The sequence below is a fragment of the Gavialis gangeticus genome, unplaced genomic scaffold, assembly GCF_001723915.1.
Source record: "Gavialis gangeticus isolate Ggan-Ray unplaced genomic scaffold, GavGan_comp1, whole genome shotgun sequence".
NCBI lineage: Eukaryota > Metazoa > Chordata > Crocodylia > Gavialidae > Gavialis > Gavialis gangeticus.
Window position 1 is genome coordinate 1,963,580 of NW_017729024.1, and position 13,412 is coordinate 1,976,991.

The following is a 13,412-nucleotide window of genomic DNA, read 5'->3' on the forward strand; positions in this document are numbered from 1 at the left end:
CATTGTTACGCTTCCTTTGGCTATCTATACCATCCTGCCCCACCTTTTTCTAATGGTCTGCCATATGACATTCTTTTTCAGCGCAACACAAGAAACAAAAAGGAAACCTTGTCAGCAATTTCCATTTCCTGCTCCTAACAGGATAACAATGAACAAAGGAAATTAGTTAGTCAACAACTCTCTTCACTTATTACTTGGGAGCATAAAAAGTCAACCATTTCCTTTCCATAGTTAGAATTAATACGATGGTATGAAACAGATGCAGAGTAATTTTATCATATTCAACATCTGAATCTACACTGACTAGTTTCCTTCCTAGGAATTTGTACAAGATGCTTCAATTTAGTCTGTCTGAAAAGCTGGTCAAGATGGCTAAAAGTCTTCCTCTGCCCCAGGCTCCAAATCAAGTTTACTAAGAGTATGAATAAGTTAATTTCATTAGAACTGTTACTGTATAACCTGTACAGCAAGTTGTATTGACATGGAAGTTAAGCTTGTCTCATAAAAAAAAAAAGCATTTTTTTTAAATCTGCTCTCTCATCTATCCTGTTTTCTTTTGAGCAGTACATACTAAGATAACTCGACACAATTTAGAGAATTAGTGTTCAGAAGGTAAAGACAAAAAAAATATCACACATTGCAGTTGCATATCACCAGAACTCATTTTATTCAACGGCTGCAAACTCACTTCTTCCTGAAGAACTATGCTTCAATACGTGCTTCCATTAAAAAAAAAGAAATAACATCACTCCAAAGCTATGGAACAGTTTTCCAGACAAAAAGATGAAGAAAAATATCACAAAACGAGGAACAATTCCTAATTTAAGGCTGCCAGAAAAAAAGGTCCACTTCTATTAAGTATCAGGACTAAGATGTACAAAAAGAAGAGCAAAATATACTGAAATTAAATACAAACAGCAGTATCTAGTTTCTTTTCAGCACAAAAAAGTCTGAACTCAGTAGGCCAGTGGTTCTCAACCTGTTTGGGACTCAAGGTACCCTTCCACAATATTGGTGAATGGAGTGGCACCCAGTTTCAAAAGTGGTTAATATATTATACTGCTGATCTTCTTGTAGAGGGACCAGGCAGTATGGATGGGTGTTTGTCCAGGCAGGGACAAGCCTGAACCTGCACTTATCTCTTCACATTTCACTGCACCCTGTCTGAGAATTACTGCACTAAGCATATGTATTTTACTTATATTTTGGCCTCCTACCACCTAAGTGTCAAAGGGATCCACATACACTAAAAGAAAACAACACAGGGCTTAGAAGTGAAGTCACCCAACACAGCAGCATTTCTCCAAAATCCATGCACAAGTTGAGTGGTTAATACAGCTTACCTGAACAGAATGCACCTCCCCCTTCCATCAGCGCTCCAACTAATAGACTCTGCAGCATTCCCAGCATGTCAGTAAGTGTAAGTTATCCAAATCTTTAGGAGAAAACGCACTCCAAAACAAAGCCATTTTGGGTACATGTAGACATGCGGGGTCGCTGCTCTGATGCACTGTAATTATAGCACAGAGGAAACTCAATTAAGTCTGCATCTTGTTCATTCAGTGTCCCCATGCTTCAAAATGGCACCAGAGGTGCTTTAACTAAAGCCTGTTAAGCAAGATTTAGTTAAAGCAGCCCCACTGCCATTTTGAAGCACAGGATGCTGAATACATGAGACACGGCAGGAACTTAAATTAGAGCATTTCTCAGAGCCATTTGAATTAAAGCACTCTCCCCCTACACCTGAAGCATGTGTAGATGCCCTTACAGACTAAGTTACTCCACCAGTTCCCTTGCCTTAATAATGAAGGAATCATTCTCTGAATCTTTGTCTGCAGCTATAGCAATATGGCATAGGAATCATACCATTTCCCAAATAGTGGTTTCAAATTGCTTGGGATTCATCTAAGCTAAAAGGAAGCCAAGGGTGGATCAATTAAATACTCTGATCATTAGGGAACCTGGTTTTCTCTGAATCCTTCCCCCCCAAAATTCAGATAAAAACCCCAAATCCACATTTTTCCACAATTAAAATGAAACACCACTATACATACAGGCATCAGCTGAACATGATATTTTGTTGATAGATTTATAATTTTAAAGCAATTTGGAAGCCTACTAGTGCCTCAACCATTACAATAAAATACATTCTAAATACTTATTTTGGTGTTTGATTTTTTATCATGGGGGGAACACAAACAAACAAAAAAAACCAGCTCCCCCCTGCTCTCTTTCCTCATCAGGATGCGGGTCCAGCTGCAGCACCACAAAGCAATTGGGCGAACAGCTGAGCAGCTCTGATATGCCAGTGCCCCTCACTCCCAAACCACAGTCCCCCATCACCGGCCTTCACTCCCAGATCCACAGCCTTCTGCTCCCTCCCAGACCTGCTGGTGTCTCTGACTCCCAAATTGCAGCCCTGTGGGTCCACTAGCTCTGCTGGGGGGCCCCCAGCAGCCACCCATCCCCTAAAGGCTGTAAGAGGCAAAGTGAGTCTGAGCCAGTCCTGGCTGGTCTAAGATTTTCAGGCCCTACCTTTCAAACCCTCCCCACAGACAGGACTTAGGGTTTTGCACCCTTTTTTACCAGTAGCCTGTTACAGCCTGGAACTCCGCCAGTCTGTGGAGAACCGTTTGCAAAAGGGGACAATCCACATTTTTCTCCTTCAAAAGGGGAAAATCTGAGTTTTTCCACAGGAAACAGAAAACCCAGATCCCTGCTGATTAGCTACACTGCCAGTGAAAGGCATTGCTGGTACAGCATTTGACACTCAAAGTTTTGACAGAAGGGAAAGCATAGTCCATGGAGAATACTGCAATCATCTGGTTACTGCGATTGTAAGATTGAAACAAGGTCCACATTCACAACAAGGAGTTCTAAACTTATGATCAGAAGCAGTAAATTAAAAGGTATTCATGGACTCTGCTGCTAGACAGCCATCCCACAGCAAATGGGTTTCAACAGCATTCCTTATTTTCATGTCTGTTTAAAGAATGCATGAAACAAAGTCGTGGCTGCCTAACCCCGATCACATCACGTGTTTGATCCTCTAGTTTCAGGGCAGGTGCAACTAGAGGAGTGGGCTTCGACTTTTTTTTAGACTCAATACACCCCTCAAAAGTTCACCCTTTACTTTTCACCCATTTTTTTGACTACAGAAAAAAATAGAGCAATTCTATTGCAAAGAGCTTAGAAATATCATGACAGAACAGAATGTTTAACACTATGGATTCCTACCTGAGATCTCTGGGTTTATCTTGCTAATTAAGTTTGTACACCTAGCAGCACTAACATTGCATGGCAGCTCAGTACATCCTTGAAACGATCCCATGTCACCCTGGTTAAGAACAACTGACCTGGAAGAAAATGTGAACCATCATTTTGCCTCTAGCAACACTGATGCTCAGGTCACTGATGTCAAATGATGGTGCACCTCACTTCCTGGTATCAAAAAAACTTCAGTCCAGATTCCCTTAGAGAATTCATTGCATGTACCCATCCTCATGAGACTGGATGGGTACATGCGAAAAGGTCACCACAGTAAGAAAACTACTTGGAAAGCTAGGAATTGACAAATATCTGTGGGACCATGAAAAAAAAAAATCTTGGCCCCTGTATTAATTAAAAATATGTGAATGTAAAATAGGTACAGAAGTTCATGCCTGGATGTCTAAATTTCAATTAGATCCTAAATATGGATAAGTCCAAGAAGTCAGAGGGAGAGACAGACACCTAGAAGGGACCTCAGGATGACATCTAGTCCAACCTCTAGTCAAAACAGGATTAGGATGATTTAAACCATCCTAGACAAGTGTTTGTGGAACCTCCTGCACTGGAATTTCTATTAACCCTCTTTATGCAATCTGTGCCACAGCTTAATACCCTTTCCACTGCTTAAACTTCGCCCCTATATCCAACCCTTGCTGTAATTGAAGCCCATTTCCTCTTGCCCTATTGCCTGTGGATACAACAGCTGATCACTACACTATCCTTTAGAAATAAACTGTTTTGTATTTGAAGACATCATATCCCTTCTCAGTCCTCCCTTCTTCAGACCAAGTAATCCCAGTTCTCCCAAACTTTACTCATTTGTCATGTTTTCTAGTCCTCTGTCTGTGCAGCTCTCTTCTGGATTCCTGTCAATTTGTCCACATTGTTCTTGACATATAATGTGTAAAACAGGACCTAAGACTACAGTTGATGCCTTACTGGTATTTAAACGGAGCAGAAGAGACACCTCTTGCAATTTAAATTCAGTCATGTTAATATACCATTTCCCAGAATATTAGCATTTTTGTAGCAAAAACAGATTTGTACTGTTGCATTAGCCAGTTTGTTGTCTATTATAACCTCCACGTGCTTTTCTGTGCCTGCCTAGTGCTCCCGATTCTGTAATTGAGTATGTAATTGTTCCTTTTTAAGTGCAGTACCGTATGCTTATCCTTCTGCATTTCAATCCAATATCAAACCATTTTTCCAAAGCAACGAGGTAATTTTGAACCTTAACCCTGCCCTCTAGGTGCCTGCTAGCCCATCCATATTGGTGGCATCTACAGATTTATTTGGTAAAGCTACCCAAATCATTAACAAAGACATGCACCAATACTGCACCCAGGAAAGATCCTCCCCATTCCCCTGTATCTAGGCCCACCTAACACTGCCTCCCAAAATAGAACAAATTTGTATTGGCATACTCAGAGTACTTTTCTAAAGCAAGCTAACTTTAAGAGGGTAAATTTTATTTAAAAATATACAAATATATAAAGCTTTATAATTTCCTACCTATGAAACAGGTGCCTTGTTTCAGTTACATAAAGACTGACCTAAAGACACTAGTGTTATAAGCATCAAATCACTGCACGAGAGGAATTCACTGCAGAGGAAGCTGCAATTTAAAGATGGGTTAAGTATCCAATTGGAAAGAATTCTGGGTTCCCTTGGCAGAAAATACCCAAATTACAAGATAAAAGACTAGACTGAATTAGAGTTCAGGTTAAGAATACACATGAGTAAGTCAAAGTTGAAAAAAAAGTTTGGATAGGTTAAAACAGCTATTAACAAAAGAATTAGCTCATCTAACAAGCCTGTTAGCAAAATCATTGCTCCAAAACTTCCACTACATTAGAATAACATTAAAAGCTTTAAAATGCAAATGAGAATCATTCTATCTTCAGAAAGAGACTTACAGGTGTTACAACAGAATCGCTAAAACTTTCAGATGCTACATACAATATTGGCTGCTGATTCAGTATTTGAACTAACTGTTGCGGGCATGAAGAAATGTCTCACTAATAAGTCTAACTACCCACTCTTACTTTGCTGATAGCTTATTCAGCTATTCCTACTCTGTTGCTTTCTTTATTCTACACAGACAAGAGAGTGTTTCATCCCTATTTTGCTTTGTGTGCGTAGCAAGAGGAAGGGAGCTACTCTCTCAGCAGTTAACAGGGTCACAGAACAGCAAAGCTTTGATATTTAAAAAAGAGTTTAATAAGATTACAAGGACAAAGTCTGGAGTTTTACAGGGCATGTACGTTCATATTAAAGCTGGTCAGAAAAATGTTGACTGAAGTTATTCATTGCAAAACGCAACAGTTAATGGAAATTGGAACTTTTCACATAAACATACCAGTTTCAGTTAAGCTTATAAAACTAAGTTGCTTCTGTTTGGAAAACAGACTTCTGGATCTGGGGGAGGAGGGGAAAACAAAAACAAAACATCCAAGAATAGCCAGGAGCCTACTCACTAGGGCAGTGGGGTTCTCAAATTTTTTTATTCCAGAAGGCATTTGTAAACATTGACAACCAGTCCCAACCCAGCACCCCTCACTCTCAATCCACTGCCCTTGGCCCCAGGCCCCAAGCCCCCAGTATATGGGGCAGATGGTGGGTGTGTGGGGGAGAGGGTGCCCCAAGCAGCCCTTTGCAGGCTGGAACTCTGCCAGCCTGCAAAGGAAAAGCCATGGGTTCCCACATTTCTCTCCTTTAAAGGAGAATCCATTTTTAAAGTTTGTTTATCCATTTCTAAAGTTTATTTGCAACCATTTCATATATTCTTGGGACCCACTTTCACGTCGTGACCCACAGGTTGAAAAACACTGAACCAGGGCACTCACTTGGGGTAGAGGATCCTGGTTCAAGTTCCTGTTCTACCTGATTTGATTTATTTTAGTATTAAATATGGTTGATTTCTATGTAGAGAACTCTGGATCCTTGCCACCCATTCCAGACTAAGTTTGCAATTAAAAACCTGCATTTCTATTTTCCTGTTAATCAACTGTCTCCACAATATTTATCTATCTCTATCTAGGTTAAAGACGTACCTTTGTTATGGCATACTTTGATAATTATTAGGACAGTAAAAGCCATGTTATCCGGCACTTCATTAACTAGCATGCTCTATTAACACTGGCATGCTGGTCAACACAGGAAAAGCGAAACTGGAAGTCCCACTTCTGGTTCTGCTAAGTCCTGGGCCACAGTGAATTTATTGATAAATTAATGAAGTTTACATGTAATCCAAGAAGACTGAAAGGGATGATTCTCTTTAGGATGTACAGGGGAGGGGAGCACAGTGCCTGTCCCCTGGTACACTGACACACCTGATGCAGCGGGAGGCAGGCAAAGATGCGCCTCAGGTAATTGGTATATTTGGTTATCTGGCACCCCCCATTCCCCATGGGTGCTGGATAACAGCTTCTGCTGTAGTTCCATAGCTGTCGCTGCTTGGAGTTTCAGTTTCAACTGATTCTAAATTCTTGTACCAGGGCTCAAAACAGATACAAGTTTCCATCAAAACAGTATCACTTAAAATACAGAGTTATAGTGAGTTATTTGAAGGACTTAGTTTTTGGCTCTACAATTTCAAAGAGAGACATGTTAAATACACTTTGTCTCTTCAATTTAAGAGCGTTCATTTCAACTCTAAAGAAAATGGACAGCTGAAACTAAACTCCATACATCAGAACTTAAGACAGCAATATTCATGTTACCTTACACCACAGAAAGAAACTATGTTTTTTAGCAACATGTACATATTCAGAAAATATATGAAACTTCAGGCATAACAGCTCTTCAGTAGTTTCCCCACACTGGGGTACATGAAGGACTACTTGAGTAAATAATGCTGATTTTCTTTCTTTTCAGATGCTTTAACAGTTTGTTGTTGTTATATTACAGTGAAAGCCTAGAGACCTTTAATACCCAACTAAAATGAGGGCTAAGCCCAAGTGCCTCCTCAGAGAAGAGACAAGAGGTACCAGTCATCCAAAGAACTATATATCCTGTATTTTCATGCAGGGAACTGCTGCTAGCTAACAGAATGTTTTGTGACTATGGATGAATCTCCATGAGATAAATGCTCTTTATTATATACTCATACTGCTGGTTGTCTCTTGAAAGTCTCTTGTTCTCCTTATTAACCAGCTGAGATGTATTAGTTTACTGTATAAACATTCTTGTGGAAATTCAAATGTTAACACCAATAAAAGCTTAAATATGAAGTGGTTCAGCTCCCACACTCTGGTTACTTAAAAGCAAACATATGATGCAGAACATAAAGTCTGACACTATGCAAGAGTTTAGGTACCCAAAGGAAAAGACTGTCAGCATATTCATCTTAATTTCTAGCCCCATACATTCCTTTAATGTGTCATAATGTGCCTTACACATTGCAACACTCGCATTAGGGGCTATACAGAAGATATAGGGATGGAATTTAAGTTGAAATCCAACCCATGAATTTTTGTGCTGATGTGCATCAAGATAGGAGCTAGAGCAATAACCGACCATTTGCATGGAAACTAACCTACCTGACAGGGCCCATGGTCCTTATATTTCTTTGTGAGGTTCTTGTGTAAGTTTGCATAAGATTTAAGGACACAGCCACATCACAGACGCTCCCTCTGCTTGAGGAAGGGTGTTTGTACCCGAAAGCTTGCAAAGACAACTTTTTCCAACTATTTTAGTTGGTTTCATAAAAGATATTGGATTTACCCAAAGAACCTGGTCTGCCATAAGATTTAAATTTATTCCAAAGAAGAACCAGAATAGTATTTTGCCAGGAGACAAAGCAAGACTAGAGATGTAGCTGCTGCGAAAGTGTTTACATTCAATTTAAGGCCAAATATCTAGTACAGTTTCCTTGCTCCCCCCTTTCAAACTTTCACTAAATAGCAAGTCAAAGGTACCAATCTTGTAGACTGGCTGAAAGCAGGGGAGTGGGGAACTTCCTAACCCAAGGAAAGAAAGAGCCGGAGGGGCAAGGAGCTGCAACGGTACCTTCTAGCTAACACAAGTGGTTAGGAGCCAGGACCTGCGAGGGGCAGCTGAGCTCCTCCCAGGTATGTGTGTTAAAAGCAGGAGCTAAACACAGGAGAGAGCTCGGGCCAGCCTCCCCCTCCCCGCAAACAACCGGCAGCCCTGGCCAGCACCTTCCCCCAGCGGGGGCCAGCTCTTCCCGGGACAGCTTGGCCCGGGAGCCCCGCGCGGCCGCAGGCGGCCAGAGAGAGGTGGGTGCTGGCGGGCGAAGACGGCAGAAGGGTCTCCTAGAGAGCAGGAAGCGGCAACGCCGGCTCCTCCCCGCGCAGGGCAGCGCCAGGCGGGGACGAAGCCGCTAGGGGCTGCCCCGGCGGGCGCTGGGGGTCGGGCCCCGCGTTGACAGGGGCCGGGGGCGGACGAGCGGGCCCCGCGCTCACCTCGAGGGTGGAGACGGTGCTAGTGAACAGGTCCTCGCCGTCCTCCAGCTCCTCCAGGTCAGGCTGCCTTGCGTCCCCGAGCGGAGGGGGCTCCCGCTCCGCCGCCATCTTTCCTCCTCGCGGGCCGCGCGCCTCGCACCCCCTCCCCCGTCACGTGACAGTCGGCACCGCCCCGCCCCCTCCGCTCGCAGTTGAGACGCGCGAGCCGCGCCTGCTCGCCGCCGAGTTACACTGGGAGGGTGGAGCGTTCCATTGAGCTGGGGGAGGGGGATGTTGAGGCCGCGCTTCTCGCCGTTCTGTACCCCCGGCCCGGCCACAGTGGGCCTGTGGGCGAGGCTTGGGGGCGGTGCAGCGCGGAGGCTCCGCAGTACTCGTGGCTGCGGGCGGCGGGGGCGCTGGCTGGTGCGCTCTTTCCCTTACACGGTTTGGTCAACCTGACGTACCCCTTATGCAAATTACCCAATAATTAGTTCATTAGCACATTTCCTATAGCCCCATACTGCTCTCCCAGCAAGTGCACCTTGTTGGGGCATCTAGACCAGCGATTCTCAACGGGGTACCGGGGGTGCAGGAGATGCTTGCAAGGGTGCCACAGGATGGGCAAGCTCAGGCGCCAGAGATGAGGCAATACCACATGAGGGCAGGCTCAGCTTCTTCCTGTCTGGCTGTTCCTCGCTGTCTGCCACTGCAAGGACATAATCATAGGAGGTTATCTAGCGTTTAACTCCCTGCTCAAAGCTTGACCATCCCCAACTAGATCATCCCAGCCAAAGCTTTGCCTAGCTGGGTCTTGAAAACCGCCAAGGATGGAGCTTCTACCACCTCTCTGGGTAACCTGTTCCAGGGTTTACTACCCTGCTCGTGAGAAATTTCTTCCTAATATCCAACTTAAACTTCCTGTGACATAAGCCCTGTAATAAGTTAATGTTTTAAATGGAGTGTAACTCCATTTGCAAACGTTAGGTGGGTGCATCTTCAGTCTAAGGGGCGTACAAGGGTCAAGACCCACTGATCTTGACAAAGCCAGGAGTCAGGTGCTCAGACACAGCTTTGACTTGCAGCAGGTTTTTGGAGTGTTTGGCTGAAGTGGGACCCTGCAAACAGCAGCGCTTACACTGAATTCTCAGATTGGGCGCCTACATCCAAAACACAAGCAGGCTTCCTCCACAGGCCCCATCACTCAAGAAACCTCTCCGTAAATGATATTCCCTTGAGCATATTTTAAATTCTGCTCTGTACCCCTGTTAGGAGGTTTATACATCTGCACTTTATGTCTAACTGAGAGAATTTGCTTTGCCCTGTACAACACAAAACTAGTCTTTGTCTCAAAGAGTTTGCCATCTGAGAGACCATTCGTTTAGACACCTACTCCTGGAGATCATTCTTAATACAGTGAATAATCCCATTGACTTTAGTGGAATGTGCGAATAAAGGAAGTCAAATGTGTGGTAAAAAGGTCAACATCTTGCAAACAGGTTCTTAAGAAGTGGGACAAGATGGCAAGCCCAGTTTGGTTTTGTGGGCTTGGTAGAAAGAGGCACAGGTCAAAAAATATTTGTATGGCATCCCAGGACAAATTATTGAAGTTTTAGTCAGATGCCCCCCACAAAATTAAGGGATAATTTTGCAAAACTGATAGGATTATGTTACTTGTATGATGTATTCTAGGTGTTTCGTGTAGATTACAGAGTTGCTAACAATTGCAACTATCACAGTTCTTCTGGTGCTATCTAGTTTTGTATACCTCAGTTTATTGCTATCAAACCTGTAAATGTTGTCCTTAGCCAAATGGTTGCCATTTCTTGTTGTTTTCAGTAATACTGAAATGGCAGGCTGCCTTTGTTTGACAGCTAATATTTCCCTAACAAGCAGCTGCCAGAGGTGCTGCTGTTTCCAATAGGACTGAAGTTAGGATGTCCTCAGGAAAGAGGTCTGCCCGTTGTTCTCTCAGCAGGCACAGAAATGTTGGGGGGCAGGAGGTAAATTCTGAAAACGAAAGCAATGTCAATGCAGGAAGGAGACTGCAGGAGCCAAGGAGAAAATGAAGAGTGGGGGAGAGCTTCTGATATTCAGAAAAATGGGGAACAGGAAGTGTGAAGCATTCAAAAGATACTTGCAGTGAGACAGAGAGAGGGAGATGGGGTGGATGGAAGAATGGAATGTGCAAAAGAAATGGAGGGATACACTAAAAAAGTACAACATGGGCAGTTAGGGTAGGAGATAGCGAGGACAAAATGTCAGGGACAAGACCATAGGTAAAGTCGAGATGGAGAATGTGAGCCTGGTAACAGACTGGGAGAAGGGACAGAATGGAGACAGGACAGTGACAGAGTGCCCCTCACCCTCGCCCCCACATCCTTTGCACACTCTCATAAACAGATTCCATCTGAGAGGATAACATGAAGGCTCTCATATTTTATATGCATTCAGAGATGTCTTATGTGTCCGAAGTGACCACAAAAATTAAAATTGGGCAGTTTCTCCATTGAGAGTCAAAAAACAGAAAGCAAATAGAATCTCCGCAGTCTTGTAATTTATTTATTTTTTAAACTTTTCCATTTCAAAATTTTCCAAAAGGGAAACCCTAGACCACTGCTCTTCATCCTCATTTTGAATTAAAAACCTTCCTGAAAGTTCTACTGATCTGTTCATGATGTGTATAATAAAATCACTGGCTTAAAGAAAGAAACATAACAGATAAATATTTTTAAAGCTTTGTAATAACTCCAGACAAACAAACCTCAGCAGTAGCTCATATACACTTCTGCACATTAAATTGTATTTTAGAAGCAAGGACTACAAATATTAAGTCCTGATCATATAAAGGCATAATCACATAACTATCCTTAGGTGAAAGGTCAGCAGCCTATGGCCCAGCCTATGGTCCAGATGTCAGTGGCACTTTGGTGGCTGGGGGAAGGAACAGCAACAGCAGTTCAGTGGCAGCTGGATCACAAGCAGTGGCTTTTCTTCAGTTTGAGCTGTGTTACTTCAACCCACCACTCCTAAAAGGTTGCTAATACCTGCTTTAGGTGCAGGAGTAGTCCTGTGGATGTCACTAGTATTACTACTGTAAGCATTTTCAAGACCTGACTCTAAGATATCACTTTTAAATAGTTTCTATGTCTCAGAAATTCTTAATAGTCTCCCAAAGTACTGTGATCATTATCCCACTAACTTAAAGAACTAGTTCAGATCAAAGATCAATATTGTTAGCAGCATGGTGAGGCATAATGGCAGTAGCTAATATACATTAAATTTGATTTGACAGTAATTATTTTTATGAATGTTTTTGTCAGCACATAAGAATGTTATCCTTATACAGAGAACAGGGTTTAGAAAAAGGTTTTGTTTTGAAACATGCCATTCACTTACTAGCAAACTAAAACAGAGACAGATTCATCAGTTATTTGAGTTGTTTATTAATTTGAGCAAGTCCTTGCTCAACATGCGTGTATTTTGTAAAACTTGCACTAACCTTTAAAATGCTACAGTGTCCATTGTAGGCTTGGAAAAACAAGTACTATGTCAGAGATTGTAAAATTTTGGAGGCAATGGCCAGCTCTCATTGGGTGTTTGTTCAATGTCTTATACAGCCAGTCCTCTACTTACAATGTTTCAAATTACAACATTTTGCACTTACAACATTTATAAATTGACACCTTGTTTCAATTTTCTGACATCAGTTTTGACTTTACAAGGCTTGATGTGATGCCATCCCACACCAGCAAACAAGTTCACTGCATCACCCATTTCCCTAGAGAACATCTGTCCAAACTTCCTTGGACACTTTCTTTAAGAAAGCAGACAAGACTCCAGAAAAATCTGCAGCCAAGACTCCTAAGAAGACTTCAAAAAGTACAACCAAGAGCCCTTCAAAAAGTTCAGCAAAGTCATCTCAACGAAGTCCTTCCATATCAATATGAATGCTATTTACAATGTAAATACATTAATGTAGCTATATTAGACATCTATAATTGATTGAGTACCAAAATCTGGGTTATTTTTGGTGAAAACAGGGTATTGGGGCTTGATTCAGGAACCAATCCCCCATTTATAACATTGTTTCATATGGGAAAACCGGTTCTGAGTTACAGCATTTCGACTTAAGACACGGTTTTCAGGAACCAATTGTGTCATAAGTCTGAGGACTGCCTGTTCAGGGTGGGCAACCTGTGGCATGTGTACCACCAGCAGCAGAGGTGGGTGCTGTGTGGCATGTGAGCACTGGGCACTCAGTAAAGGCAATGCAAGAATGGAAGCAGAGGGCTTTGAGCCTCCAATCCTGTAAAACAGAGCAGGGACAGACACCCCTGTGAGATGAGGTGTCAGGTGTAACCACCAAGAGCCATGTTAATTCTTCCCTGGCTCCACAGCTGCTGCTGACTTCAGGCTTTTGGATCCTTGCTCCATTTGTAAAACTGTGGTGGTTGCAGGGCCAATAAAGGGTAAACACCTCCATCACAGCAGCATCCTGCCCCTGTCTTGCTCCATGAAGCTGGAGGCTTGTGCCCTCTGCCTCCATCCTGGGCACAAACTCTATCAGGTATGCCTCTGCATGTAATGGGGATTGGAGTGGCATTTGGCAAGGGAGAGGAGTTTAACTTGTGGCACACATGCCAGAAAGGGTGGTCACCACTGGCCTAGTGGAATGGGAGCAACATATTCTCTGCCAGCAAAATGGGGTCAGAGGGGTAAGCTGAAGTGCTCTGGGTC

At 42.9% G+C, this 13,412-nt stretch overlaps 1 protein-coding gene across 2 annotated transcripts in view; it reads right to left on the minus strand.

Moving 5' to 3' along the window:
• The window catches only part of SNX2 (sorting nexin 2), a 56,074-nt gene extending 47,246 nt beyond the window's left edge, over positions 1 to 8,828 (minus strand). Inside the window, exon 1 of one of the 2 annotated variants that reach the window (XM_019516820.1) lies at positions 8,697 to 8,828. In XM_019516820.1, coding sequence (XP_019372365.1) covers positions 8,697 to 8,804 — 108 coding nt within the window. In that variant the 5' untranslated portion in view covers positions 8,805 to 8,828. The remainder of the gene's footprint in view (positions 1 to 8,696) is intronic. The other variant, XM_019516821.1, reaches the window with a different exon arrangement.
• Between the last annotated feature and the right edge of the window lie 4,584 nt (positions 8,829 to 13,412).